The sequence below is a fragment of the Ochotona curzoniae genome, unplaced genomic scaffold (genome assembly GCF_017591425.1).
Source record: "Ochotona curzoniae isolate NIBS_2020 unplaced genomic scaffold, NIBS_Ocur_1.0 contig_883, whole genome shotgun sequence".
Lineage (NCBI taxonomy): Eukaryota > Metazoa > Chordata > Mammalia > Lagomorpha > Ochotonidae > Ochotona > Ochotona curzoniae.
In genome coordinates this window covers 30,691,858-30,717,454 of record NW_024466599.1, presented here as the reverse complement: position 1 = coordinate 30,717,454, position 25,597 = coordinate 30,691,858, and the positions used below count along the sequence as shown (strand labels likewise).

The 25,597-nt window shown below is 47.5% G+C and overlaps 1 protein-coding gene across 1 annotated transcript in view; it reads left to right on the top strand.

Moving 5' to 3' along the window:
* THADA (THADA armadillo repeat containing) overlaps positions 1–25,597 on the top strand; it is a 316,968-nt gene that overhangs the window by 261,197 nt on the left and 30,174 nt on the right. Inside the window, exons 32-36 of the mRNA XM_040993162.1 lie at positions 4,701–5,065; positions 5,571–5,689; positions 6,062–6,134; positions 9,314–9,467; positions 13,525–13,656. Of these exons, the coding sequence (XP_040849096.1) occupies positions 4,701–5,065; positions 5,571–5,689; positions 6,062–6,134; positions 9,314–9,467; positions 13,525–13,656 (843 nt within the window). The remainder of the gene's footprint in view (positions 1–4,700; positions 5,066–5,570; positions 5,690–6,061; positions 6,135–9,313; positions 9,468–13,524; positions 13,657–25,597) is intronic.

The window sequence follows — 25,597 nt, the reverse complement described above, 5'->3', positions numbered from 1 at the left end:
CACTACCCTGTGGGTTCCACATCAACTTAAATCAGCTGTGGATGAACAAAGATTGCACCTATACTAAATAAGTACAGGCCTTTCTTCCTGTCCTGACTCCTAAGCAATGCCACAGAGCAGCTGTTGACTTAACATTTGTGTTGTATTAGGTGTAAGTAATCTAGAGATGGTTTAAAGCATGCAAGAGAGTGTGCATAGGTTATATGCGACTACTGGGCCAGTTTAGGCAAGGGGCTGAGCATTGGGATCCTAGAACCAATCTCCCACAGATACCAAGAGTCCAGCTGCCCACTAGCATGCTGTCTTTAACCCCTAACAATTGTAGGACACTAAGTGTTTTTTAATACCTATGGTTATCTTACCATTGTCATATCCTCCCATTAATCCAACAGCTAAGCATTTTTCCTTCTGTGTCTCATTGAGTACCTACCACATATTCAGGAAGCATTAATAGAATAATCCTGGGGTTCTCCATGTTTCCCAAAGGATCTGTATCTCCTCCTCCCTACCCCAGCATAGTCCCTGCCTCTCTCTCTTTTGGGGTAGAGCCCTCATCCTGGACTTGGGGACCATCATCGTTCTTTAAAACCCCAGAGGAAACAAGTGGGCCTCTTGATGCCAATAGACTATATCCCTTGCCTGGAATAGCTCTCTTTTAGATAACAAGTTCCTCTGAAAATTATCCAGAATGGGCCTACAATTTGTCTTGGTTTTTATTAATTTGTTAAGAGTAAATCCCTCAGCCATGTTTTACTCTTTGCCAGACAGATAAAACTCCTTCTAAATACAGTGTTGTCCTTACACAGCAGTGGGTGGGAAGAGTAGAGATAAGGTACCCAGAGATAATAGTAGTGAGGTCTTCTCATTACTGAATTGTAATGGAATTGGGTGTTTAGGCATTGAAAATAGAGATGACATGAGGTTGAGCAGTCTAGCTGCTGCCTTATTAAGATGCCTTCCTCCTGCTTCTGCAAAGATTGCAGCCAGCAGAGTCCGGGTTAACAGCAGAGGTGTGTCTGCAGCCACATAGGTAACAGATGGTGGCCTCCACAGATAACCCATGTGGGAGCTTGAGACCAGTTCCCACTTTGCCTTCTGTGGCAGAATTCTTGAAACAGTTTGGTGTGTTGCATGAATATTTTGGTTTACTGCTAGTCTATACTTAGGAAAAAAAAAACAAGATGTATTTATTTGAAAGGCAGAGAGAGAAACTGTCCAACTGCTGGTTCACATACAAAATAGCCACAGTGGGTGGAGCTGAGCCAGGCCAAAGTCAGTAGCCTGGAACTCAGACTGGGGTCTCCCATGTTGGTGGCTGGCACCCTGATCCTTGGGCCAGCATCCACACTTTCCTAGACACATTAGCAAGGATCTGGATCAGAAGTGGATCAATCAGGGCTTGATTGATCTGATGTAGGAAACTGGTGTCTCAGGAGACAGCTTAAGCCTGAACATCACAAAAGTGACCCCAGACTTTGCTGTTCTTCAATTTCAAGCAAGTTTTTTTTTTTCAAATGTTATTGTAATCTGTTATGTTCATGACAGTTTTCTGGAAGTTGGCAGGGTTCTGTGACATAAATAATGAAAATATAAGCAATGTCCTATAACCTATAAAATGTTTATAACTGATGTGCTGTCTGCTAAGAAACTCCCGTTTTGAATGGAATCAGTCAGTGTTTATCAGACAGGAATTTGAAGTCTGTGTTCATGTTGTAGATGAAACACTATGGGGACAGGTACAATTGGGAAAAACCAAAGACTGGGAAATAACTGGAACCGTTGAGGGTTTGTTACCAAGGTGATAAGAGTGTAGCTAGCATGGGTGAGGGCAGGCTTTAACACCCCCAAGAGCCTCTCCTCCTCCCGGCCCAGTGAACATTTTTAGTAACTGGTTGATTGTGGCTTTTATGATTGCTTGTGAAGTTGAGATTTTTCTCTGTCTCTTCTGTGTCAGCGCGTTTACTGCTGCTACAACAGAATACAGACAGGATGCATTATAAACAACAGAAGTAGAGGTGGGCTTTGTGATGCGGTGTGTTAAGCTGCTGTTTGGAACACTCACAACCCTCATCAAAGCTCTCTTTTAAGTCCCAGTTCCTCTGCTTCCTGTTCAGTTCCCTACTAATGTGCCTGGAAGGGGCAGATGGTGCCCAGTTACTTGGGTTCCTGCTATCCACATGGGAGGCTCAGAGAGAGTTCCTGGCGCCTGCTTCAACCTGGCCCAGGCATTTAGGGAGTGAACCAGTAGATAGAGGATGTGTATTTCTCTCCTCTTTTCTCCTCCTTCAAATATTTTTTTAAAATATATGAATATACATAAATAAATAAATGGGTTAAGCCTCTGCCTGTGGTACAGGAATTCCATATAGGCACTGGTTTGAGCCCTGGCTACTCTACTTCCAATCCAGCTCCCTGCTAATGCACTGAAGAAAGTTACAAAAGATGTGGCAACAATAACCTGGGACCCTACATTCATACAGGAGATCCAGAAGAAACTCTTGGCTCCTGGCTTTGGCCTGGCCCAGCTGCAGCCCCAGCTGTTACAGCCAATTTGGGGAATGAAACAGTGGATAGAAGAGCTTTATCTTTTCCTATGTCTCTGCCTTTCCAATAAATAAAATAAATGTTTAAAAATTTGTTTATTTTTTATTGGAAAGGCAGATATACATCTTCCATTCGCTGGTTCACTCCCCAAGCAATTGTCAGAGCTGAGGCAATCTGAGGCTAGGAGCCAGGAGCTTCTTCTGGGACTCCCATGTGGTTGCAGAGGCCCAAGGCTTTGGGCCATCCTCAACTGCTTTCCAAGGCTATAAGCAGGGAGCTGTATCAGAAGTGAAGCTGCTAGGGTATGAACCAGTGGTCATATGGGATCCCAGTGCATGCAAAGTGAAGATTTAGCTACTAGGCTATTGTACCAGGCCCATAAAATAAATCTTTAAAAAAATAAGGAAGGAAGGAAGGAAGGAAGGAAGGAAGGAAGGAAGGAAGAAAGGAAGGAAGGAAGGAAGGAAGGAAGGAAGGAAGGAAGGAAGGAAGGAAGGAAGGAAGGGGTGATTTATGGGCTGCATCTGGTAAGGACTTCATGCTGAATGTGACATGGAGTAAGGGTGAGGCAGAAAGCAAGAGCAGTTCAAACATCTAACAAACGTACTCGTGGTCAGTATCAAGTCATTCAGGCTCTCAGTGACAGCACTAAGCCCCTCCCGGGGATAGAGCCCTCCTGGTCTAATCTGCACCTCTTGACAGTCCCCTCCAGATATTGTTACAGTGGCAATTTAGGTTCAGCATGAGTTTTCAAGCCACAGCTCCTTCCTTGCTTAGGCCCCTGTCATTCGGCTCTGACACCTCTGAAGTTGTCTTCAGCTGTTGGCCTTGCTTTCATATTGACCCCTCAACAATAGGAATACTGCAAGGAAAATGTTCACCTAGTTTTGTTGCTTAAAATAACCCTTCAGGGGCATTCCCTTGCCTGTGGAAGCGTGGCCCAGCTCCTCGTGGCCTGGGAGGCTCTGTCAAGGCCCTAGTTCTTGTGCACCTTCTCTCATGTTCCTGCTACATCACAGTTTATGCCGCAGTGTGGTCCTTTCTGCTTCTTCCTGTTGAACCCCCTGCTCAGGTAACTCCTCTGCCTTCCGCAATTCTAACATATTTTCACCTCTGTTCCCCCTTTGAATCTCAGTTTATCATTTATACCACATTATTAGAATTATCTATTCTTAAATTCTCTTTCTCAACTAGATTATTAGCTCCTTAGAATCAGTGACCTCATTTTACTTAGCACCTAGCACACAGACAGTAGGCTACTTTTTATCCTTTTAATCGAAACTAAGAATATGAAAAGATCTCAGCAACTAAAAAGAGACCATAAAGCTTAACAGAGAAATAAAATGTAACAGGGATACACTTGGGTTTAAAACAAACTGGACCTAAGTACTGAGTGTAAGGTGGGAAGATGACTCACCACCTTGCAGTAGACCGTGTAAAAGAAGGGCTGTGGTTTCAGTTGGCTTTGTACTCCGTGAGTCAACAGTCTGATGCAGCTTCAGTAACCTGGTGTTCTAAACACAGGAACTGATGGTCCTGCAGGGGAGCCATGCTCCATCCCATGGGCCAGGGCTGGCCAAAGATGCAGCTACAATAGTGAGAGGTGGGATCGCCTACCTTGTGGAGAGTGGGCTGTATGGAGAAAATGGGCATAATACTTATAGTCAGATGCTGAAGAGCTGTTCCTTGGGTGAGCCTCAAAGTACAGAATTCAGTTGGCCAACAGACATGTGTGACAGGTAGAACATGTATTGATGTCCCATGAGCTCTAACCCTGTTGGATTCAACCAAGAGCCTCTGGGAAGAGGTGTTAGAGAAGGGTCTCCGCCCCCTAGACCAAATGTCCTTTTTTCCTGCTCAACATAGGGTTCAAGGGGGCAAGCAGTCACTGAGTTCATATTTGTTTAAATGTCAAGAATGGTGCCAGGAGCACATCTTCAAATAGTAATGCCTGTAGGTTACTGAGAGTGAAATTACTTCTGAGCCCGGAGTTTGAACCTGACTGGGCTAGTCTACTTGAGAATGATACCCAGTTTGTCCCATCCCTAGTGAATTTAGAGTCTTTAGTAGCTGTAAGTGCTTTTGTGGAAAGTTGAGTAAAGTCTTTCCCTTGCTTATTTGTTTGTTTGTTTGTTTTGTTTGTTTTACCTTTCTAGTTCTGGAGAGTCTCAGCTTCTGGGAAGAAGTCAAAGGGATCATTGTAGAATCAGAGCTCATAACGGGATTCCCCTGTACCTCCAAGGTGCCAGGCCTGTCCCAGTACCTCCAGAGTCTCACCAAACTAGCCATGGCTATGGTGTGGGCAGCTGAGGCCAAGGCAGGAGAGCATCAGAGCAACGTCCCCATCTCCCTCTCTCAACTGTTGGAGTCCTCTTTCCCTGAAGTGCGCTCGCTGACCCTGGAAGCCCTGTTGGAAAGGTCCTCCTCAGCAGAGAAGGGACAACCACCCTGGCTGTGCCACATAGGGGAGAGGCTCCTGCAGCTGGCAATGAAGGAAAAGCAGCCAGAATGCTTCTGCAAGGTACAGTCTGGGGTGTGTTGACCATCCCTGACCACTCTCCATCCTTTGGTGAGCCGTGGAATGGCAGCATCATGAAGCAAAGAATGGCTGGAGCTCTCCGAGAAAACAAAGGCTATCTTTGGCCAGTACTTGTCATGCCTGGAAGGGCACTAAGCACCCTTTCAACAATGGTGGAAGTGATGGCAGACATTAACTCTCTGCCCCTCTCAAGCCAGCCTGTGATGTTTGGGAAGCAGAACTAACCAGAGCAGGTGTCAGAGGTCATCTTTGCTGACATGTCTGTTTGGATGCAGACCCCCTGGGAAGCATATCCAAAAGGAAGCATCCAGCTCTGATCCATGTCCCCTGGGACCCTCTGGTTTGCCATTGCTGCTCCCTGTCTCAGTCTGCCAAGGGTCTTACAAGGAAAATGGAAGGTCCCCGAAACCTTACTGGTTGGCATCTGAAGATTTTTGCCTCTGAGTCTTTCTTTTCTTTCCTCTTTTTTCATGGATTTAACTCACAGATACTGAAAATTCTCCATTGCTTAGACCCCATTGAGTGGCTTCCCCACACAGAACACTGGATCCATCTGACCCCAAGGGAGTTCCTGATCTGGACCATGGATATTGCTTCCAGTGAAAGGTTTGTCGTCGTGTTGTCCCCCGTTGTGTGTTTTCCCCCCCCCCTCCCCGGTTCCCTGTGCAACTTAGGTGGGACTTACATGCCTGTCGTGAGGTCAGGAACTTACACACAATCCTGGCCTAAGGGCTCAGGAGCTGCATGTCTAAAAAGCCTGGAACCCATGTCCTAAACTCCAGCATTTGAATGATGTCAGTTTCACATTAGCAATACAATGTTAATTGCTTCTGGAGGCTTCTTTATAGCCAGGAGGTAGAGATTTCCAGTATTCACATATGCATGAATTACAGATTATCTGCAAAAATCCATCTGCATATAAAATATGTTTGATCTTACTTTTATGTGGGTTTTTTTATTTGCTCCCTTTTTCCCCAGATTTGAAATTCAGAGCGTAGCCCTGAGACTTGCCTCAAAAGTGATTGCCCACCACCTACAGACATGCAAAGAGGTAAGGCTGATTTCGTCCTAGGGCTGGGGTTTGTGCTCTCATCTATGTGGAAGGCATCAATGAAAGTAAACTGTCCCAGGCAGTCAGAATCACTGTGATGTGTGGATTTTCCACTTTGGATATGACTTGAGAGTCTTTGAGCATCGCCTTTTTTGGTTCTGGTTTTGGGCACAGCCTCCCACAGTTCACATATGCCCAAACCCCTTCTCTTCCTTTATTTTTCTAACTCTTTTTAAAAGAGGAATAAACAAATCAGTTCCAAGCATATTTAGGACTGCAACCTACTACTATAAGCAGGAAAATTCATCACTGGCCCAGCACAGTAGCCTAACAGCAAAACTCCCCCTCGCTTTGAATGCACTGGAACCTCATATTGGCGCCAGTTCTAATCCCAGCAGCTCCCTGCTTGTGGCTTGGGAAACAGTTGAGGATGGCTTAGAGCCTTAGGACCCTGCATTCATGTGGAGCCCCGGAGGAGGCTCCTGGCTCCTGGCTTTGGATCGGCTCAGCTCCAATTGCTTGGGGAGTTGCAGTTGCTTGGGGAGTGAATCATCAGATGAAAGACCTTCCTCCCTCCTCCTCTCTGTATAGCTGACTTTCCAGTTAAAAAAAAAAATTTAAAAACTAATTTTTTTTTTTAAGAAAATCCATCAGTACAGCTTGAGTCTCCCCCCTAACTGTTACTCAGCTGACTCTGGGTTCAGGTCTATATGTGTCCTGCCTGTTTTACATGTGCTTTGGTAAGGAACTGGAACTGAAATAAGCAAAACAAGATGGCCTCCAGACAAATATATGCACACTTGATTCACACAAGAAAGGTGCTACCATGGCAGGATTACCAGTGGCAGACAGAGACTGTAACACCACCTGAAGATCTTGGATACCATTACCACTCTGTGATTGTGGGGGGTGTAACATTGTGCATTCTGAGTCCTGAGATACAAAGCTGGGCAGACTGGAGGTGGAAGTCTAATGAGAGAGAGAGAATGCAGTGGACAGTTACATTAAATGCCTTAGTAGAGAGGTGATGGGCTGTGGGAACCTGGAGGGAGGGAGTGTTTGGTAGCTAAGGGAGTCAACATAGAGGAGGTGCCTAAATTTGGAGAACCTAGGCAGGTGGAGATGAAACCAGAGAATGAAAATCAGCAAAGGACAAGTTTCCTTGACTCTACTATTCAAAGGCAGTCCCAGGGGCCAAACATAGGAGGTCTCTAGGAGATATGCAAAAAGTCAAAAAATGTCAGGAATGGTGGAGGAGGCCAGGGAAGAAAGAGTGCTAGACAGCCCAATCAGAGATGCCGTTCTTATCCCGAGTGACGTTTGGTTGTCACGTGCATCTGAAGTCACTGCTTAGTCCTTGAATGAAGTCACACTTGATAAAAAAGTAAGAGCTTTCTTGGGAGAAGAAAATGAACAGGACTATGGAGAAACACACCAAAGAAGTTCCTGGGGGAAGCTGGTTCCTTTGTGTGTTGGGAGTTCATATCTTCCTCAAAGCCCAAGATGCCATCAATTAAGTTCAGAGATGATCTGAAAAATCAGTAGTCACATATTTTAAAACTGAGAGTTTTGGTTGATATGGAAACTGTCTCAGTCCATTGTCTGCTGCTATAACAGGCTCCTAGAAACTGGGTCATTTAGAAAGAGAAGCATTTTGTTTCTCACATTTCAGAGGCTAGAACATCCAGGAGCATGAAAGCAGCATCTGGCAAGGGCCTTACTGCCACAATAGAACACGGCAGGAGACACCATGTGGAGAGAGACTAACACAAGAGAGTTCTTGTTATAAGACGGCTGTTCTCATGACAGCTAGCCCACTCTTCAATTAATGGCAGTTATCCCTTATGTGGGCTCCACCCTGATGACCTAGTCACTTTTTGACCATTTTTAGCCCAGTGCTATCTCAATGGCTATGAACTTTCAATGTGATTTTAGGAGAGGACACTAAAACCAAAGCAGGAGCAAAAGTACATCTGGAATAACCATCCCGTTTCTAGGAAAAGGAAAAAATAGAACTTAAAAGATAGAAACAATGTAGATACCCAGCCACTGTGGGTAGGTACACAAAATGTGGTATATCTGTTCAGTGGAATATTATTTGATCTTTAAAAAGAAGTGAATACTCAGGTATCCTGAACCATGCATGAAGCCTGAATACCATATGCTCAGTGAGAGAAGTCAATCACAGGAGGCCACGTGCTGCCTGATTCTCTGAAATGTTTAGAACAGGCACATTCGTAGAGACAGAAAGTAGATCAGCAGGTTTTTGGGACCAAGGGAAAGGGAGGAAGAGAGCATGATAGCGAAAGGGCATGTGGTTTCTTTTTATAGCGATGAAAAGATTCAGAAATAGATTGTGGTGTTGGTTGCATGTGTTTGCAAATACCCCAAAAATCCACTGACTTGTTGACATTGAATGGGCGAATTGTATGATATGTGAATGATATCTCAATAAAGCTGTTAACTGTGAAAAATAACAACAGGACTTTGTTTGAACAGTTTTAGAACAGTGTTATAAATGTTACAGAAATTCCTGCATGCTGTAGCTTAAACCAGATGGAAGCAGTCCGAGGTGGTTACATTGGCTTGGTTGTGTTGAGTCCCCAGGTGTTTCTGTTGTGTCATTCTGCTGTCCTCAACATGTGGCTTCCATCTTATAATCATGGGGGGGTTGTTAAGTTGCCCCTGTCTCGTCTTTGTTCAGCTAGCAGGAAAAGTAAACCCCTGACCTGGGAGCCCGTGGATCCCATGGCCAGTGCTGACCATTAGGCTGAACTCACCTGAGCTACAAGGGCCCCAGACCCAACCAGAATTCAGGGGCAGTTCCTGAAGATCAGAGATGTATCCGGCTGTTATTGGCTGCCCCCAGGCTTCTCCCACAAACAGGGCCTTCACTGTAGCTGTCCAGTACAGCAGTGCTGTAAGAGAACTCTGTCTCTTGAGTTCTGGGGACTCCATATTACTGAGACGAGTCAGGTTTTCTTCCTTGGGCTTGTATATTTTTCTCTAGTTGAGATAAATAGATAAATAAATAAATAAATAAATAAATAAAAAACTAAAAAAGCTTCTACTCAGTGAAGACATGATTTGCAGCCCTAGTTGAGTGACTCAGCCCTACTCCCGTGGCAGCCCACAGTTGCACCTGCGCAACTCCTAACAGCCGCATCATGTACTTTCAGAGCAGGACCTCCATAGCCCCTGAACTGAAGCAGTGGGTTCGGCTGGTGGTCCTATCCTGCGAAGACCATCTCCCCACAGAGTCCAGGCTGGCTGCTGCACAAATCCTCACAGGCACTGCGCCCCTGTTTCTCACCGCTCCCCATCCTGTTCTAGGTAAGTATGCTGGGATACTGGGGTGCTGGGGGGAGGTGGGGTCTGCTGAACAGTTGTGCCTAGAGGTTGAATCTTGCAGCTGAAAGCAAAGGAAAGATGATCAAAAGAAGAATCACGTGCTTGTACATGTTCCAGTCTCAGTTCACACTCTAATCACTTCCACCAACAGCCTCTTAACTCGCCTCTGTTCTCTCGGTTGGTCATATCCCCCAAGCCATTCTCCACAGAGCTTCCAAAGAGCTGCTGCGGTCTTTGTGACATGCAAATCGAATCATTTTATCCACTGCTGAAACCTTTGAGTGGGTTCCCATTGCCTTTGGGATAAAACCTACACACACTTGAGCAGGGCTCCTGAGGCCCTTCCTGGTGTGTCGCTGGCCCTCCCACCTCATCACGCCACTCCCCACCAGGGCCCCATGCGTCGTTAGCAGGGAGCAGTGCTCCATAAACACACTACTGCTTGACTGACTTCTGTTTGCCTTTCGAGGCTACACCTAACTGGCCTGTTTTCCAGGAAGCCAATTGCAGTAACCGGTGAGAAATGACTGAGTCAGAGTAGAGCAGCAGCAGCAAGCAAGAGGAGAAGACCATTTCCAACGTTATTTAGGAAGGAGAGAGAACAGGACTCAGTGTTGAAGTCGCCATACAAGGACAACTCCAGGAAGAATTCCAGGCTGCCAGCTTACGTGACTATTCAGGCTGCTGCTTCCTGTCCCTGAATTTGGTTTTAAGTTGAGGATATCTTAGGGACATGTGCTTAAATCAGATGGCTGTTCAGGTCTTAGCCACTTTCCTTTTATGTTCTTTGCTTTCATGTCTCTCTTCATGCTCTTCATACTCCCTGTGCTTCAGGAGTAATAATTAGGGCAGGAGATTGTGTCAAGGATATTTAAGAAAACTAAGCTTGAAGTGGCTAGTGCTGTGGCACAGCTTGTAAAGCCACCCGACAGGATACCAGCATTCCATATGGGAGCAGGTCCATGTCCCAACAACTCCACTTCCAATCCAGCTTGCGCTAATGTGCCTGGGAAAGCAGCAGAGGATGGCCCAAGTACTGGGCCCCACCCCTGCATCCACTTGGGAGATCCAGAAGAAGCTCCTGGTCCATTCCCATCTTTTGTGGCCATCTGGGGAGTAAACCAGTGATGGAAGATCTCTGTCTCTTTGTAATTCTGCTTTTCAAATAAATAATAAATACAAAAATCTGAACAATACAATTTGAAAAATTAACACAATAAACTCCTGTGCTTTTCGTTTCCTGAGGATTTCTTCAGCCCTAGTTTTGGGGGTTTTGTTGTTGTTTTGCTTTTTTAAAAATGAATAATTGGGAATACTGGAGGAAAACACCAACAAAGATCTTCTATCCAAGAAATTGGCTGGTTCACTCCCCAAATGCCCACAGCTGAAGCCAGGAGCTGGGAACTCGGTCTGGTCTCCCCTGTGGGTGGCAAGACCCAGTCACTTGAGCCATCACACTGCATCTCAGGGTCTGTGCATCCAAGCTATATACCCTGCCCCAAGCTTGGTTTTCTTTTCTTTTCTTTTCTTTCTTTTTTTTTTTTTTTTTCATTTTTTAAAGACTTAAATTTTTATTTGGAAGGCAAATTTACAGAGAAGGAGAGAGAGAAAGCTTTTCCATCCACTGATTCACTCCCCAGGGGCTGCAATGAACAGAGCTGGGCTGATTAAACACCAGGAGCTCTTTCTGGGTCTCCCATGTAGGTGTAGGGGCCCAAGGACTTGGACCATCGTCTGCTGCTTGTTCTAGATAGAAGCCATTGGTTCAAACTGAATCACTGGTCACAAGAGAACGTTACAGAAGTGAGGCTCGTGATCCATGTTGGTTAATGGCATACATCTAATGCACTTGCAGTGCCAGCATTTCATATGGGCACTGGTTTGAGTCCTGATTGTTCCACCTCTGATCTGATGATTCACTCCCCAAGAGACCGCATTAGCTGGAGCTGAGCTGATCCAAAGCTAGGAGCCAGGAGCCTTCCCCCGGGATCCATACGGGTGCAGGGTCCCAAGGTTCTGGGCCATCCTCAACTGCTTTCCCAAGCCACAAGCAGGGAGCTGGATGGGAAGCAGGGCTGCTGGGATTAGAAATGGCGCCCATATGGGATTCCGGCGTGTGCGAGGATTTTAGCAGCTAGGCTATTGTGCCAAGCTCATTGTTTTGTTTTCTTGAAGAGTGTTTGTTGATTTGAAAGACAGAGTTACGACAGGGAGGTGCTGCCGCTGGTGGGGGCGTGTGGGGGGAAGAGAGAGAGATCTTCTATCCAGTGGTTCATTCCCCAGGTAACTATTGTAGGTAAAGCTGGGCCAGGTGTAGCCGGTTACCTAGAGCTTCATCTGTCTTTCAGTGGGTGCAGGGGCCCAGGCACTTGGACCATGCTCTCCTGCTTTCCCAGGAGCATTAGTAGGGAGCTGGATCAGAAGTGGAGCAGCTGAGACTCAAACCAGTACCCATATGGAATGCTTGCATCACAGGCAGAAGCTCTACCCCCTGTGTCACAGCACTGAACCGAGTGACTCTTTAAAAAAAAAGAAAGAAAAAGAATTGAGACAAAAGACAAAACATGCACGAAGACAAATCAAGAGCCACGGAAAGCCATTTAAGAAAAAAAAATTTTTTTTGAGGCAGGCTACAGTAAAAGATTTTGGGTACAGCTGACCGTATTAAAGGGAGAAGTGCTAGGGAAGGAAAGTGTCAGCCCCCAGAGCACAATTAGAAAGGGCAGCTGCTGAAGAATAAGACGTAAAGCGGAGTTGTAACTGAAAGAAAAACGAAACCCGCCATGGTATGCAGCCGTTGCTGCTCCTGGTTTGACTGCAGCCACGGTGACTCTGATGTCAGGCTCCTGCGGACACGTGACAGACCGAGTGGGGAGGGCGTGTGTTCTGAGTCCTCCTGGAAGGGTAGTGACGCCATGCCGTGGTCTCCTGTGGCCCTTTACGGTCAGCGGCCCCAGCCCGAACCACAGGGGTCTCCTCCGAGAGCCCCGCCCTCCTGCCACGTCCCGCCCTCAGGAAGTGTGTCTCAGTTCAGCAGTCCCCTGTGAGTCACAGCCACAGGACTCCATTCTTGACTACTCACTGTCATGTGCCTGGGCTCTCCTGTCTTGTTTGTCGTCCACGGCAGCACCTAGCACAGGCAGGTCAGAGCGAGTCATTGGCCAGGGCTCATGGCCGTCAGGTAATGGACCACGCATCCTGTGACACAGGCAGCTGCCTTTTGTGATTCTTACCCTCCCTCCCCTCAGTAATACTTGCTTGACAGGATGTATGAGCTCACAGGTGGGCTTTTAACCTAGTAGTTAAGACACCCACCTCCAAAAGCAAATAATAAAATAATAAATAACAACAAAAAAGACACCCACATCCAACATGAGAGTCTTAGTTCCTACTCTGATCCAGCTTTCTGCTGATATAACCCCTGGAATAGCTCAGGTAACTTAGTTCCTGTTACTCACGTGGGAGACCTACATTGAGCTGCAGCTGCCGACTTAGGCTGCAGCCAGCCCCACCTGCTGTAAGCTTTTGAGGAGTGAGCCAGTGGACAGGTTCGCATTGTTCCACTTTGCCTCACCAATAAATATATAAATATTAAAAATTAAAAAAAAATTTTCCACAATTGAAGGGGAAATAAAAGGGCAACACAGAGGTCGACACTGGGCTAGTTTCATCAAAGTGCTCTTGATGTATAAAATTTGAGTTTTGAGAATCATGACTCCGTTGGAGACAGCTGGGCCTAGAGCTTTTGTCACTGAAGCAGCAGCTTTAGGGAGGAGGGCTGGTTACTTCCAGAAAGCCTTATTCCCCCCCCTACCCTCAAATAAAAGATACTTTCTCACTTGCCCTCCAAAAACATCTTTCGCCTCACCCCCGCCCCAGCTCCCCCTTTTCTCTTTCTTTTGCACTCCCTGTACACACAGGTCATCTAATTCTCAGGTCTGCATGGAGTGATGCTGCCTCCCATCGTGGATTTGAGGCAGCATTTATACCTGCTTGCCTAATGCGTCCTGGGTAATTCAGATTCCTTTTGGTTTTCTAGAATTGCAAGATACACTTGCTCTCTGGAAGTGTGTCCTCAACCTCCTGCAGAGCGAGGAGCAAGTTGTCAGAGATGCAGCCACAGAAACCGTGACGACTGCCATGTCACAAGAAAATACCTGTCAATCAACAGGTACCGTGTTCTGATCCTTCGGTCCTCTAAGACATGGGTGGATACACTTTCCTATATAGAGCCAGGTAGTAAATATTCTAAGCTTTCTTGACCATTTGATGTGATCTCAAATCTGTGATTTTTAATAGGGAAGCAGCCATAAACAACAGATAAATAAATGGCCATACTTTGTTCCAATAAAACCTTATTTACAAAAACAGGTAGCTTTCAGATTTGATCTGCCACCCTTAATTTGCTGACCCCCTTCTCTAAGACATCTAAGTTCTTTTGAAGGTAGATATTTAGTAAGCAGTGTTGTTTGGTTTTTTTCACTAGTTTCCTTATCATCTGTTTTAAATAAGGCCATCTTGACTATCTGTGGTTATATAACCCAGGAGCCACAGCTCCTCCTTTTACTCCTACGTGAGTTTTCACATGTGACAGAAACAGATGATGATGGCTTGTAAGTTAAACTCAGTGTGGCTTGATACCTCATCTGGTGGTGTCATTCACTCAGCAATCAGAAGGAAAGTAGGAAGAAGAGCAGTTGGGAGCTCATATCCATAGGGAGGTCTCGTCTGTGTGTGAGGAAGAATGCTAGAAGAGCAAAGAGTAACTCTGGCTGTGGCTAGAAAAGGATCTATGGGTACAAGGGACTGGCAGGTGAGTAGAAGCCAGGTCATACATCCAGACCCGGAGAGTCACCTGGGAGAGTGGACTGCTCTCTGGTGGGCTTGGGAAAGGTCTGTGGACAAGCTAGCCATCCCAGCAAGACCGTTTTGATGCAGGGAGACAAAGTTCACATTAGAATGGGAGAGGAAGTAGCCAGTAGCATTTGAACTGATTGAGGGTCCCACACCTCCACAGCCAGACCTGGTCCCCAGGCCTGGGCTCCCTAGGAGAGCACACTTTGTGTGGTTTCTGAGTGTGCGTGGCTGTGCACACACACGGAAGCACCTATTTTTTAATCATCTCACAGTGACACTCACTGCAGCACTGGTTGAGCCAGGAGCAGCTTTGCAGTGCCAGTGCAAGCACCTCCCCACCCTCAGGCTGGCCGGCTGCAGCTTTTCTGGGAAGGACCCTCAGAGTGCCGGCAGGTGCGCTTGAAATATTTGATGGAATAAAATACCCAGTAGATTTCTCCCAGGAAAGACAACTTTATAATGAATGGAAGTCTGCTCTGCCTCTGTTCTTTTTTAAAGAATTTTTCCAAGTTAATTTATAGTAAAAATATATGGCCATACTCTTCCTCCTTCCAATTTGGGTTTTTCTCAAGAAGTTGAAATAAGTAATTTGATGTTTAGTGTCTTCCACATGTAAAACTTGTGGTGTGAGGCCTCTGAAGGATTCGAAATGTAGCTGCTTCTCCATCTTTTCTGTTCTTCATCTGGATCTTGAAAGCGGGGAACTGCAGGTAGGAAAAAGACGAGAATGCTAAACAGCGTAATGCAGGTTAGCTGGACCAGATCTTGCACCAAAGGGGAAAGAGCGCTAAAGGAAATTTATCAGAATAACTAACCACATTGGAATCTTCTCTGTAGAGTAAAATCAATATTATAGATTTCCTGAACTTGGTAACTGAACTGTGGCTTTGTAAGAGAATATTTTTGTTCTTAAGACATGCATGCTGAACTATTAAGGACTAGTAAGATACAGCATCTGTAACTCTAAAATGATTCAAAGGAAAATGAAACTGTGTGCGCATGTAAATGTCAGACACAGGTATAGAGTTGCTGTCCTTGCATTTTTTGTCTCCTTGAAGAACTTTCAGAGTAAAATGATTTCTTGTAAAATCAAGTTTGACAGCTAGAAAAGGTCAACACAGTTAATATTGGCCAAGCATCTGATTGGTTTAAACAATATACAAATCAGACTGCAGAATGACTTCTTCCCCCTAGATTAAAACATCTCCTTTTAAAATTCATCCTGAGTGAATTTTTGCATCCAGAAAAAGTCAGATTCTGGTCAGATTTCTTCCAGTGCAAAGAGCCCAGCAACCTAACAGCAGCATGTGTTGGCGCTCATGCAGACCAAGCGGCTCTGCCTGGTGTGCTGGCTGCCCTGCGTGACAAGTGACATTTAGAGCCTCCATAACTCAGCTTTGGTTTTTAAGCATAAAATGCAGATCTCTGCGTTAGACTGAGGAATGAAAACCGCCCCCTGATTTTTCACTTGAGTCAGGTGAACCGACTGACTCATCCCAGCAGGGCTGTTTGGTTTAACCATCTCCCTGGGAGCTCTGGCTGCTGGGTACTCTTCACAGGGCTTCAGAATTCAAGGACTCAGGAGAGTGGACTGCGGAGGGTTTTTCCTGTGTGTGGCGACTTATCACTGTTGATTCTTAACTGCCTTAAAAAACGCATATTGTTTATTTTGTCCCCCAAACCAGTGGTTTAATAAATGCCACAATCAAATAATTACCTTAAGTCATATTAGTACTTAATATTGTCTTTGAGAAGTCAATTACAATAAAAAAAAAATAGACTTAATACACACTTTTCCTCTAAATAAAGGTGGAGAAGTACAAGAAGGCCATGTGTCTAAGACCTCACATGCTAAGTGAGGGCTGGGTGCAGACAGAGCTTTGCTCCTAGACTTTTCAGTACTGCCTGCTGGGGAAACATGGTCACAGAAGAGACTCACTCTGCCTGTGAGGCCTAGGAAGAATCTAGAATCAGGAGAACATAACCCAAGAGAAGAGATAAATGAGATACAGACACACAGAAAGAAAAGCCAGAACCAGAGCATGGAGTTGGGAGAACTAGGGAGCTGATAAGGTATCAGTGACTGAACTTGTGTACTCAAAATACAAGTGAGGAGGAAGAGAGGGAGATGAACCTGAAAAGGGTTCATCCCACTTGGGATATCTTTGAGGGCCAAGCCAGTGACCTCCCTCTGTAGGTGATGGGAGGCTGGAGAGGGGCTCGGAGGCATTATGTCATCAAAAAGGCATTTGAGAAGCTCTCTTGGGGGTATGAGATCACGTGGATCACGTTGGGAACAAGCAAGAAGCATCCAGGGACAGGGAGACTGCTATGATCTGGATGTAGGTTAACTGTCTGCCCCAGGACTCAGTGTGGAGGTTTTAGGAGGCAGAGGCTGTTCAAAGGTCCTCATACCGCTAGGAGCTCTTGGAGGCTGGTGCTTGTGCAGCCCTTGAGTCCTCAAGAGAGGACTGTTATTAAAGGAGCAAACCTGCCCCCCTCCCCAATCTCCTTTTTCTACAGCAGATCAAGATATTATCACTTGGTGCTGACCCACCTGGCACACTACTGCCAAGCGTTCTGTCACCAGGTCACGCAAAGGGGAAGAGAGAGCACTCACCAGAGCTGAGCTAAAGCCAGCACTGTGTTTGAACCTCCAAAACCATAAACTATGGCCTGGCGAAGTAGCCTAGTGGTTAAAGTCCTCGCCTTGAACACACCAGAATCCCATATGGGCACTGGTTCTAATCCCAGCAACCCTGCTTCCCATCCAGCTCTCTGTTTGTGGCGTAGGAAAGCAGTAGAGGATGGCCTAAAGCCTTAGGACCCTATACCCACGTGGGAGACCTGGAAGAGGCTCCTGGCTCCTGGCTTCAAATCAGCTCAGCTCTGACTGTTGCAGTCACTTAGGGCATGAATCAATGGAAGGAAGATCTTTGTCTCTATCTCTCCTCCTCTCTGTATTTGTGACTTTCCAATAAAAATAAATCTCAAAAAAAAAAAAAAAAAACATGAGCTAAACAAAGCTCCTTTTTTTCCTAAGTAGCCTATGTCTGGCATTTTGTTAGAGTCACCAAAAACTGACTAATACAGAAAGCGACTGGCAGCTGGGAGTGAGACAGTCCTCTGGAGTGGGGTGGAGGGATGAATTTGTGAGCATATGAGGTTCAGCTCAAACAGAATTGGGAACTGCTACTTGTGGAAGGTGAGAGAGAAGGGAGAGCTTGAGCTGGCTTGAAGGTTCCAAACCTATGCAGTATTCAGGGAAAACACCTTAATGTGCTTGTGGCTCTGATGTAGAAGCCAGCCAGTGGCGTTCCAGGAAGTAAAACTACCAGGAACCAGGAAAGGCATTCAAGCTGCAAGCCACTGTGACCTGGGACATGGTATTCTTTAGGCCTTGAAGAGAGAGGAATTAGAAATGGAGAGGACAGAAGGAGACTTTAGGTTTGGAACAGAATGAACTCTACTGCTCTGCCCTGTCCAGACCACAGCCAGATAGCCTGGGAGCCCCAAGACTTACTAACAAGGTCAAGTTACTGGTCTCAGAGGACCCTGGCCTGCACCTGTTGGAGAAGAGGCAAGGATGAGGTTCACTGATCCTGACTGCAGCACCCTATCATGTCATTTTGGCACAGCTTAGATTTGGGGACAAATGAGCAGTGTGAAATTATTGATGATTCTAGGAGATGTACAGGAGATAACTCGGTGTTTCAGTCATCGTCAACCACCACCTCTGGCCGCCGCCCCAGGGCTGCACTGTTCAACTGTTTGACCTGCTAGACTCTGACTGTCCTGCACATGCTTTAGCCACCACGAGTCACCTGGAAGCATGAAACCCACAGCCCCTGAATAGCTCTCGGGGCAGCTCTTTCCCAAGTATGAACAGGCATGCTGTTTGCAGGACTGGGGGGAGTGGGAGGTTAACATTCATACTAGGAAGCAAAGCAAAGTCTATGAGCAGGACTCTACTGAGGTCTTGACCTCAGCCTGTCACAGGCTAAGGAAAGAATTCCAGCTGAAGGGCTAGAGAACCTGGGGGCCTTTCCACTCTAGTTGGTCTCTGATCCCTATGCCTTTGAGACAGAACACCAGATTGCATTAGCCCTGGAGCTTTCCTGTGGGAAAACACAACCTGAGTAGCACTGACATTTCTGTCATTAAATCTGTGAATCTTAGGTGGGGCAGAGTTTGGGGGTAAGAGTAACTGGGGAGGTGCACACATATCAAGCCACCTCTCGAGGAAGAGGGAATTGAAAGAGTACCTGGCCCAGAGGGCTGATGGTCAGAACCAGTGTCTGGGATTCCCCTTATAGCCTTCCTTTTTTATGGGAGGACCCTTTGAGGCGGGTGACTGGGGGCATGCAGTTTAATTTGCTGCAGAGAACCAGGGACATGAATGTGGATGGCTAGATCGGGGCATCTACCATGCAGGCAGAGCCCACATGTCCGACCTAGCAGAGACCTGCTGCCTCCCTGCCCCAGCCCCAGCTCTGGCTCCCCCTGCGAGAGGACTCGCAGCTTCTGCTATTGTTGGCCCCCAGTCCAGAGCACCTCCCCCATCCCTGTTTGGTCAGAAGCCAGCAGGCTGCCTCGTTGATCTGATGCCTGCCTTCACCAAATCCCTTAGCTGCGTGAAGGAGTGTTCAGGGGAGATGCAATAAACCTCACGCCCTTACGAGCCCCCTGCCCTCCAGGATTTCCCCTTTCTCTGAGCCACTGTGGCATGTGGCCTTGTATCATCCTGCTCGTCTACTCTTCTGTCATTTTCTCTTTCATGTATTTCGGTTTTATCTTGTCACCAAGCCCACAGGTTTAGAGATCAGAGACTATCTTCCATCGGGTCTGCCATGGGTGCTCAGTTTGTGTCAGAGGCTTGATCTTTCACCACCATCAGTCCCGAGTTCTGTGAAGAGATTGAAACTGCCCTTTGAAACAAGAAAGAGCTAGGAAACCTTTAGCCAGACCCAGATAAAGGGCAGCAGTGTGGGTGGACTCAGACACAACAGAGCAGCAGTCTTCCTGGCTCACTGTCTGGATCTCCTATGCTGAAAATTTGCAGTCCTATGCATGCAGGTCCAGGGCTCAGACTATAGTGCCAGGGAGTCAGCCCAGGGCTGCTGGGGCCATGGCCCTGGGTTAACCTGAAGACACCAGAGGAGCCTCCTTTGTCAGCACCCTGACCTGTGGAGACATGGAAATAACCACAACACCCCCATGGAGGTGGGAGAGTGCAACCTGAGCAAGACATGAAGGTGGAGGGCAGAGGAGTGGGCAAGCAGTGTGGCGAGACCCAGTCCAGGCAGCCACGCAGCCCAGCACAAAGGCAAGGGTTGCTCCAGCCTACGCCCATGTGCACGGGCACACATGTGTGCCCTCATCCTCAGGGCCGCAGTGCCAGTGTGAAAATCTGAATACTCTTCATGAGCTCCAGTCCTTGAGCATTCAGACAGGCAGAAACTGGGAGTTCAGGGTCATGCTGACATTTCCCAGCAACCCACAGAGACAGCTCCGTAAGTACACTCAGGTCCATGGGGGCGTGTGGGGATTCGCGCTGAGTCATGATGCTTCCGCCCCTAGAACCTCTAAGGCAGCCCACCAGCCTTGGACCCAGCAGGCAACTTATGAATTTTTCAGTTTTTTTCAGCTCAGGCCCTGGAAGGGCTTGCCACACCTCCTTCCTGCACCTGCCCTTCCTGGGCACTCTCTCAGCCTACTCGGGAAAGCTGCCTCCAGGGCAGCCTTTCTGTCTTGCGGTGCCAGGGTGTGGTCCACACTTGATATATGTACCAAGGGCCCTTTCTAAAGAAAAGTGACCCAAAATGCTAAAAAGTCACTCCTATAGAATGTGCCTTTGTGCTGTCTCCAGGTCAAACTTAAATTCCTCTTTGACAAGTGAAACTTCTTGATTTCCTAACAGTTTCTTTGTACCAATTATAAAATTATAAAATGTTTTCTGACTCTATCTTTTCTTCCTGCCCACATGGCTTATACCCCTTTTTCTTTTACATTTTAAATATGAGGCAAGAAGTGGTCAGATAAAGCATATTCATTCATTCATTTATTCATTCATTCGACAAAGTGCCTGCTCATCAGGGTTACTTCCTGTGCTAGCTCACACACAGTCATCTGTTTCCTGGGCTTCGCAAAGCCTCCAACCTGGGGTTTTGGCCCAGTGATTCAGGTGCTGTTTAGGATGACAGTGCCCTGCATGGGAATGCCTGGGTTTGGTTTTCAGCTCTGTCTTCTGACTCCAGCTTTCTACGAATGCACACCCTGGGAGGCATCAGAGATGACTTAAGTGATTGAATTCCTGTTATCCTCAGCTCCCAGCATGTTTCAGCACCCCAGCCTTTCAGAGCATCAGAGCTGTAAGACAGAGGATGAGATGTGTGTGTGTGTGTGTGTGTATTTGTAAGTGTGTATGCCTGCATGGGGATCAAGTAAGGAAATGGGATTTCTAAAATAACAAAAACCCTAACCTGGTCTTCCTGTCTACAGTCTGTTGTCCTTGAGGTTGATCTCTAGAGGATTCCGCTTAAAGGGCAAAGCAGATGATATTCTCCTGCTCCGTACTCCCTTTGGGTCCCATCTTCTTCGTTTTCTTGTTTTTAAGATTTATTTTTATTTGTTTGGAAGGCACAGTTACAGAGAAAGAGAATCTTCCATCTACTGGTTCACTCCCCAAATGACTGTCAGCCAGCACCGGCCCAGTCTGCATCCAGAAGCTTCCTCTGGGTCCCCCACGTGGGTGCAGGAGCCCAAACACTTGAGCCATCTGCTGCTTTTCCAAGGCCATCAGCATGACAGAAGCCTGCTCTTTCAGAGCAGGGCAAGGAGCCCAAATTCAGCTCCCAGACTGGCAGCCTAGCAATTAAGAGAAAGAACACCAAGGTTTTCTAAACTTGCTGTTGCGTTTGAATCCTAGCCTAAGGAAATAGATGGGGTGCCCAGATCAGAGATGTGTGGAGTTTGGGTGGGGGAGATGGTTCCTCAGCAAGGCTTTGTGCCCCTCTCTTTTCCAGTTCCCCTCCTCCAGGGAGGGAAGCACCAAGACTGTGGGAGCTGAGAGCTCCTGATTTTCAGATGTGGAAATTTGCAGCCTGGGAAAGGGCGGTGGTTTCCCCGGGGTCACAGAATCAGTAGAAAAAATGAGATCTAGGGCCCGACACAATGGCTCAGTGGCTAAATCATCACGTTGCAAACACTATGGGATCCCATATGGGCACAGTTCATGTCCCAGCTGATCCCTTTACCATTGAGCTCCCTGTTTATGGCTCTAGAAAGCAGTGGAGGATGGCCCAAAGCCTTGGAACCCTGCACTCACATGGGAGACCTGGAAAAAGCTCCTGACTCCTGGCTCCAGAAATATCAAGGTGCTCACTTAGAAAGATCCGGCCTCCTGGGAAGGAGAAGAGATGGTTGCTTGGGGTAGGAGCAGGGGAGATGGACACTGCCTTAAACGAAGGTTGTGGAGGAGCTCAACCCCATGGGGGTACAGAGAGCAGAACCTTCTGGGGAGGCCTGCATCTCCCAGCAGTCAGCCCTGCAGTTGTACTGCCTCGCATTCCTTGGGCCTTTGCTGTGCCATGTGGGGGTTCCTCCATAGTGTCCCTGGCGATCTAGGAAGGAAGTGCAAAGCTCAGAAGTACACTGTTAGCCAGGTGCCAAACTTCGCCAGGTGGAGCGCGGGGGTGGGGGGGGTTGTGGGAAAAGGGAGTCATGCAGCAGCTAGTTATCTTTTCTCATTTGCTCCTTCGAAGCAGAGACGCTTGATTTAAGGTAGGCCATCACTGTGGGGTGTCACAGCGCCGCGTCCCAGATTGCGTTTCCCTTCTATTGCTGTTCCCAGGGAGCCTGGCCCCTTGACGTTCACCTGCAAGTGCATCACTGGCAGCTGGCTCCCATGATGTGCAAAAGCAGATGCTAACTAATGTTCTCATCTGAAATCTGTTAGCAGCTTGCAAGTGCCAAGTGAGTACCCTGGCTGGGCCTCGTTGCTGCGGCGATGGGCTTGTTTCCATGGTCTCCCAGGACCTAAAGCCCCAGAGAGACAACACCAGGCTCCTTTCAAGGAAATGAGGGTCTTGCTGCCCCTGAAAGCCAAGCTCATGGGGCCCAAGGTGACTGGGCTCTGTGGATGACACTAAACCCAGAGTTGGGGCCCAGGCCATCTGGTGCTGACGCGGGCAGCAGGGAAGGTTCTGCCGTGCCCCTTAGTCAGGGCAAGCTGTGCACCTGCTGCTGCCCATTCTGTCCGTGGCCTCAGCCGTCCTCGTGGCCTTGGCTGTCTTCTGTGTTTTGTATTGAATATTGACATTGATTTGAGAGTCAGATTGATGGTTTATTCTCTAAATGTCCACGATGTCCGGGCCTGGGCCAGGCTGAAGCCAGGACCCAGGAACTCAATTCAGATCTCCCACACAGATGGCAGAATCCGAGTGTCACTGATGCCCTGCAGTCTCAGCATTAGTGGGAAGCCAGGGACCAGAGCCCTAACATAGCATCCAACATCAGTACTTCAGCATGGAATGTGGGCATCTAAACTGCTGGACCAAGTGCCCACCACCACCTGACCCTTGCAAGTTCAGTGCTAAGGTCTCCATTCTATCAAAGCTAGCATGTTCGATTCTAGAGCAGCTCACGTTAGGTTAGAATAGTGCTTCTGTGGTGTAGCTTGGGTTTGGAGAAAAGTGTCCCTGGGGTTTGAGGTGGGCAGATCTCCCTGTGGCAAAGTTCTGCTAGAGCTCAGGTGGTACAGCCGTGAGCTTGTAGTGCCCTGATCTTTATGATCTATATTCTCTGTCTCACTCCCCTCCCCCCCACTGCTCCCACCCAAATGAGACCATTTAGAAAAAAAGCTGACAAGAAAATTGTTAAGAAAATTGGTTTCTGCTGTGGGCTGCGTCAGGCTGGGGAGTAGAGTTAGGAAAACCTATAGAAGCTGGCGTAAAACATTTGGTTTGTGTTTGAAAAAGGGTTCAGGTTGTTTTCAGGGTTTGGATTATAGCTTAGATGCAACAGCTTTGGAGGCATCTCGCTCAGCTCCTTCTGCCTGGGCACGACAAAGACTTATCTTGCTCCATTCTCCTGCACAGGCAGACAGGGTGAGAGCAAAGGTTCTAGAGGGGACCCAGCCACCCCCTGCCTGGCCTTCTCCTTGTCTAAACAAGTGTATGCTCTTCAGGGTTCACCCTGGGGACCCCACTATGTCTCTAACCTCTGTAACTATCATGGTGATTGACTGAGGCTCTGAATGGGAGCACCGTTCTTATCACCCTCTTATTTTTGTACTTTGAGCCTGTGGTTATAAAATATAAAATATACACCCAGAAACGTGGGGCTGCTCCCAGTGGCCTGTGTCAGGTCCCTGCCCCCACCCTCATGTCTCCCTAGCTTCCAGGGAGGGAAGGCATGGTCTTGCCATAAGCAGGCTTCTGGCCATGTAGTGTAAGTTTGACTCCTAGATGTTGGCAGGATTCTTGTTCTGATGGCGTCCCAGACACACCCTGAGGAATGAGCAACCCGAACGGCAATACCCCAGCTTTAGATCAGCTGTTGAGCCCCGCCATATGCTCAGTTCCTCGGCCACCATCTTCCATTTCCTGCGCCCCTTCTCCCCCCCCCCAGGGTGCGTGTGCATCAGCGCTGAGGCAGGTGGTGGCCGCAGAGGCCCATTTGTTTCATTCATCCCCATTGCTAGAAGGTGGCTCCCTGATGGGGTTACTGTGGAGCTCCGAGAACTGGCCTGCCAGTGCCCTGCCGCAGGCTGCCTCCCCTCCCTGCAGTCCCTTGCCCTTTTCCCCTCCCCGCCCCTCAGGACCTACACTTCCCTTCCTCTCTACCAACCCACAGCTGATCTGGGAATCTCCTGATATGATTTTCACCTTGGCCACCTCAGCACTGGGCTTTTATTTTTTTTTTTTCTTAAACAAAGTTGACCATAAATCTTAGATTGTTTTTGTCTTTGAAAAAGCCGCTTCTATCAGCAAGTCATTATTCACATGCGAGGGGTAGGGAAGAGTTCACCAAATTCAGATTTCAAATTTCTTCTCACTCTATTGCACAACATCTACTCCCCTACCCAGAAACCACAGAAATGTTTGTAAAAATTAGTTCCCAGTAGACGAGGTGCCCATGAAGTAGCCTACTAGAACCAGGGCCAGCCACCTAGGGAGGAGACAAAGGGGAGAGGGAGGAGGGTGGGTTTGCCCAGATTGGAGCTGGCTGGCTCTGATTTGTAGGGGAAAGTAATGTGAGCCTCCCAGAATGCTAACCACCAATGTTCAGGCTGTTCTGGTACAGATCAACCCCCTGCCTGCAATGCCTGCCTCTCATATTGCAGTGCAGATTTGAGTCCCAGCCACCCTGCTTCTCACCCAGCTTCCAGTTGATGCATTCTGAGAGATGGTGGGTGATGGCTCAAGTCCTTGGGCCCCTGCCACCTGCACAGGAGACCAGAATGGAGTTCTGGAGTCTTGATCTCAGCTTGGCCTGGCCCTGGCCATTGCATATGTTAAGAGAGTGAACCAACAGGTGATCTTTGTCTCCCTGTCTCTCTCGCTTTCTCTCTCTCTCTCTCCCTTTTAAGTAAATTAAAATAAATAGACAATTTTTAGCAAAGAGGTTGAAGCCTCTGATTTTGGGGTTTTTTTTGTTTTGTTTTGTTTCTAAATAAAAAGAGGGGCCAATGCCATGGAGATGCAAGCTAATCCTCTGCCTGTGGTGCCAGCATCCCATATGGGCTCCAGTTCAAGTCCTGGCTGCTCCACTTCTGATCCAGCTCCCTACACCCGTGTGGGGGATTCAGAAGAAGCTCCTGGCTCTTGACTTTGGACTGGTTCAGCTCTTGCCATTGCATCCATTTGCGCAGTGAACCAGCAGATGGAAGCGCTCTCTCACTTTCTCCCTCCCTTCCTCTGTAAAATCTGCCTTTCAAATAAAAATAAATAAATCTTGAAAAAATTAAAAAGTAAAGAAGGACTGGTATTGTGGTTAATGGCTAAGCCATCACCTTCAATGCTGGCATCCCACATTGTAGTTCAGTTCAAGTCCTGGTTGCACTGTTGCCATATTGCTAATGCACATGGAAAGCTAGCAGAAGACAGCCCTAGTGCTTGGGACCCTGCACCTCCATGGGATACCCAGATGGAGCTCCAGGCTCCTGTTTTTGGCTTGTTTTTTTGCCCAGACCATCCAGCTATTTGGGGAGTGAACCAGCATATAGAAGATCCCTTTCTGTCTCTCCTGTCACT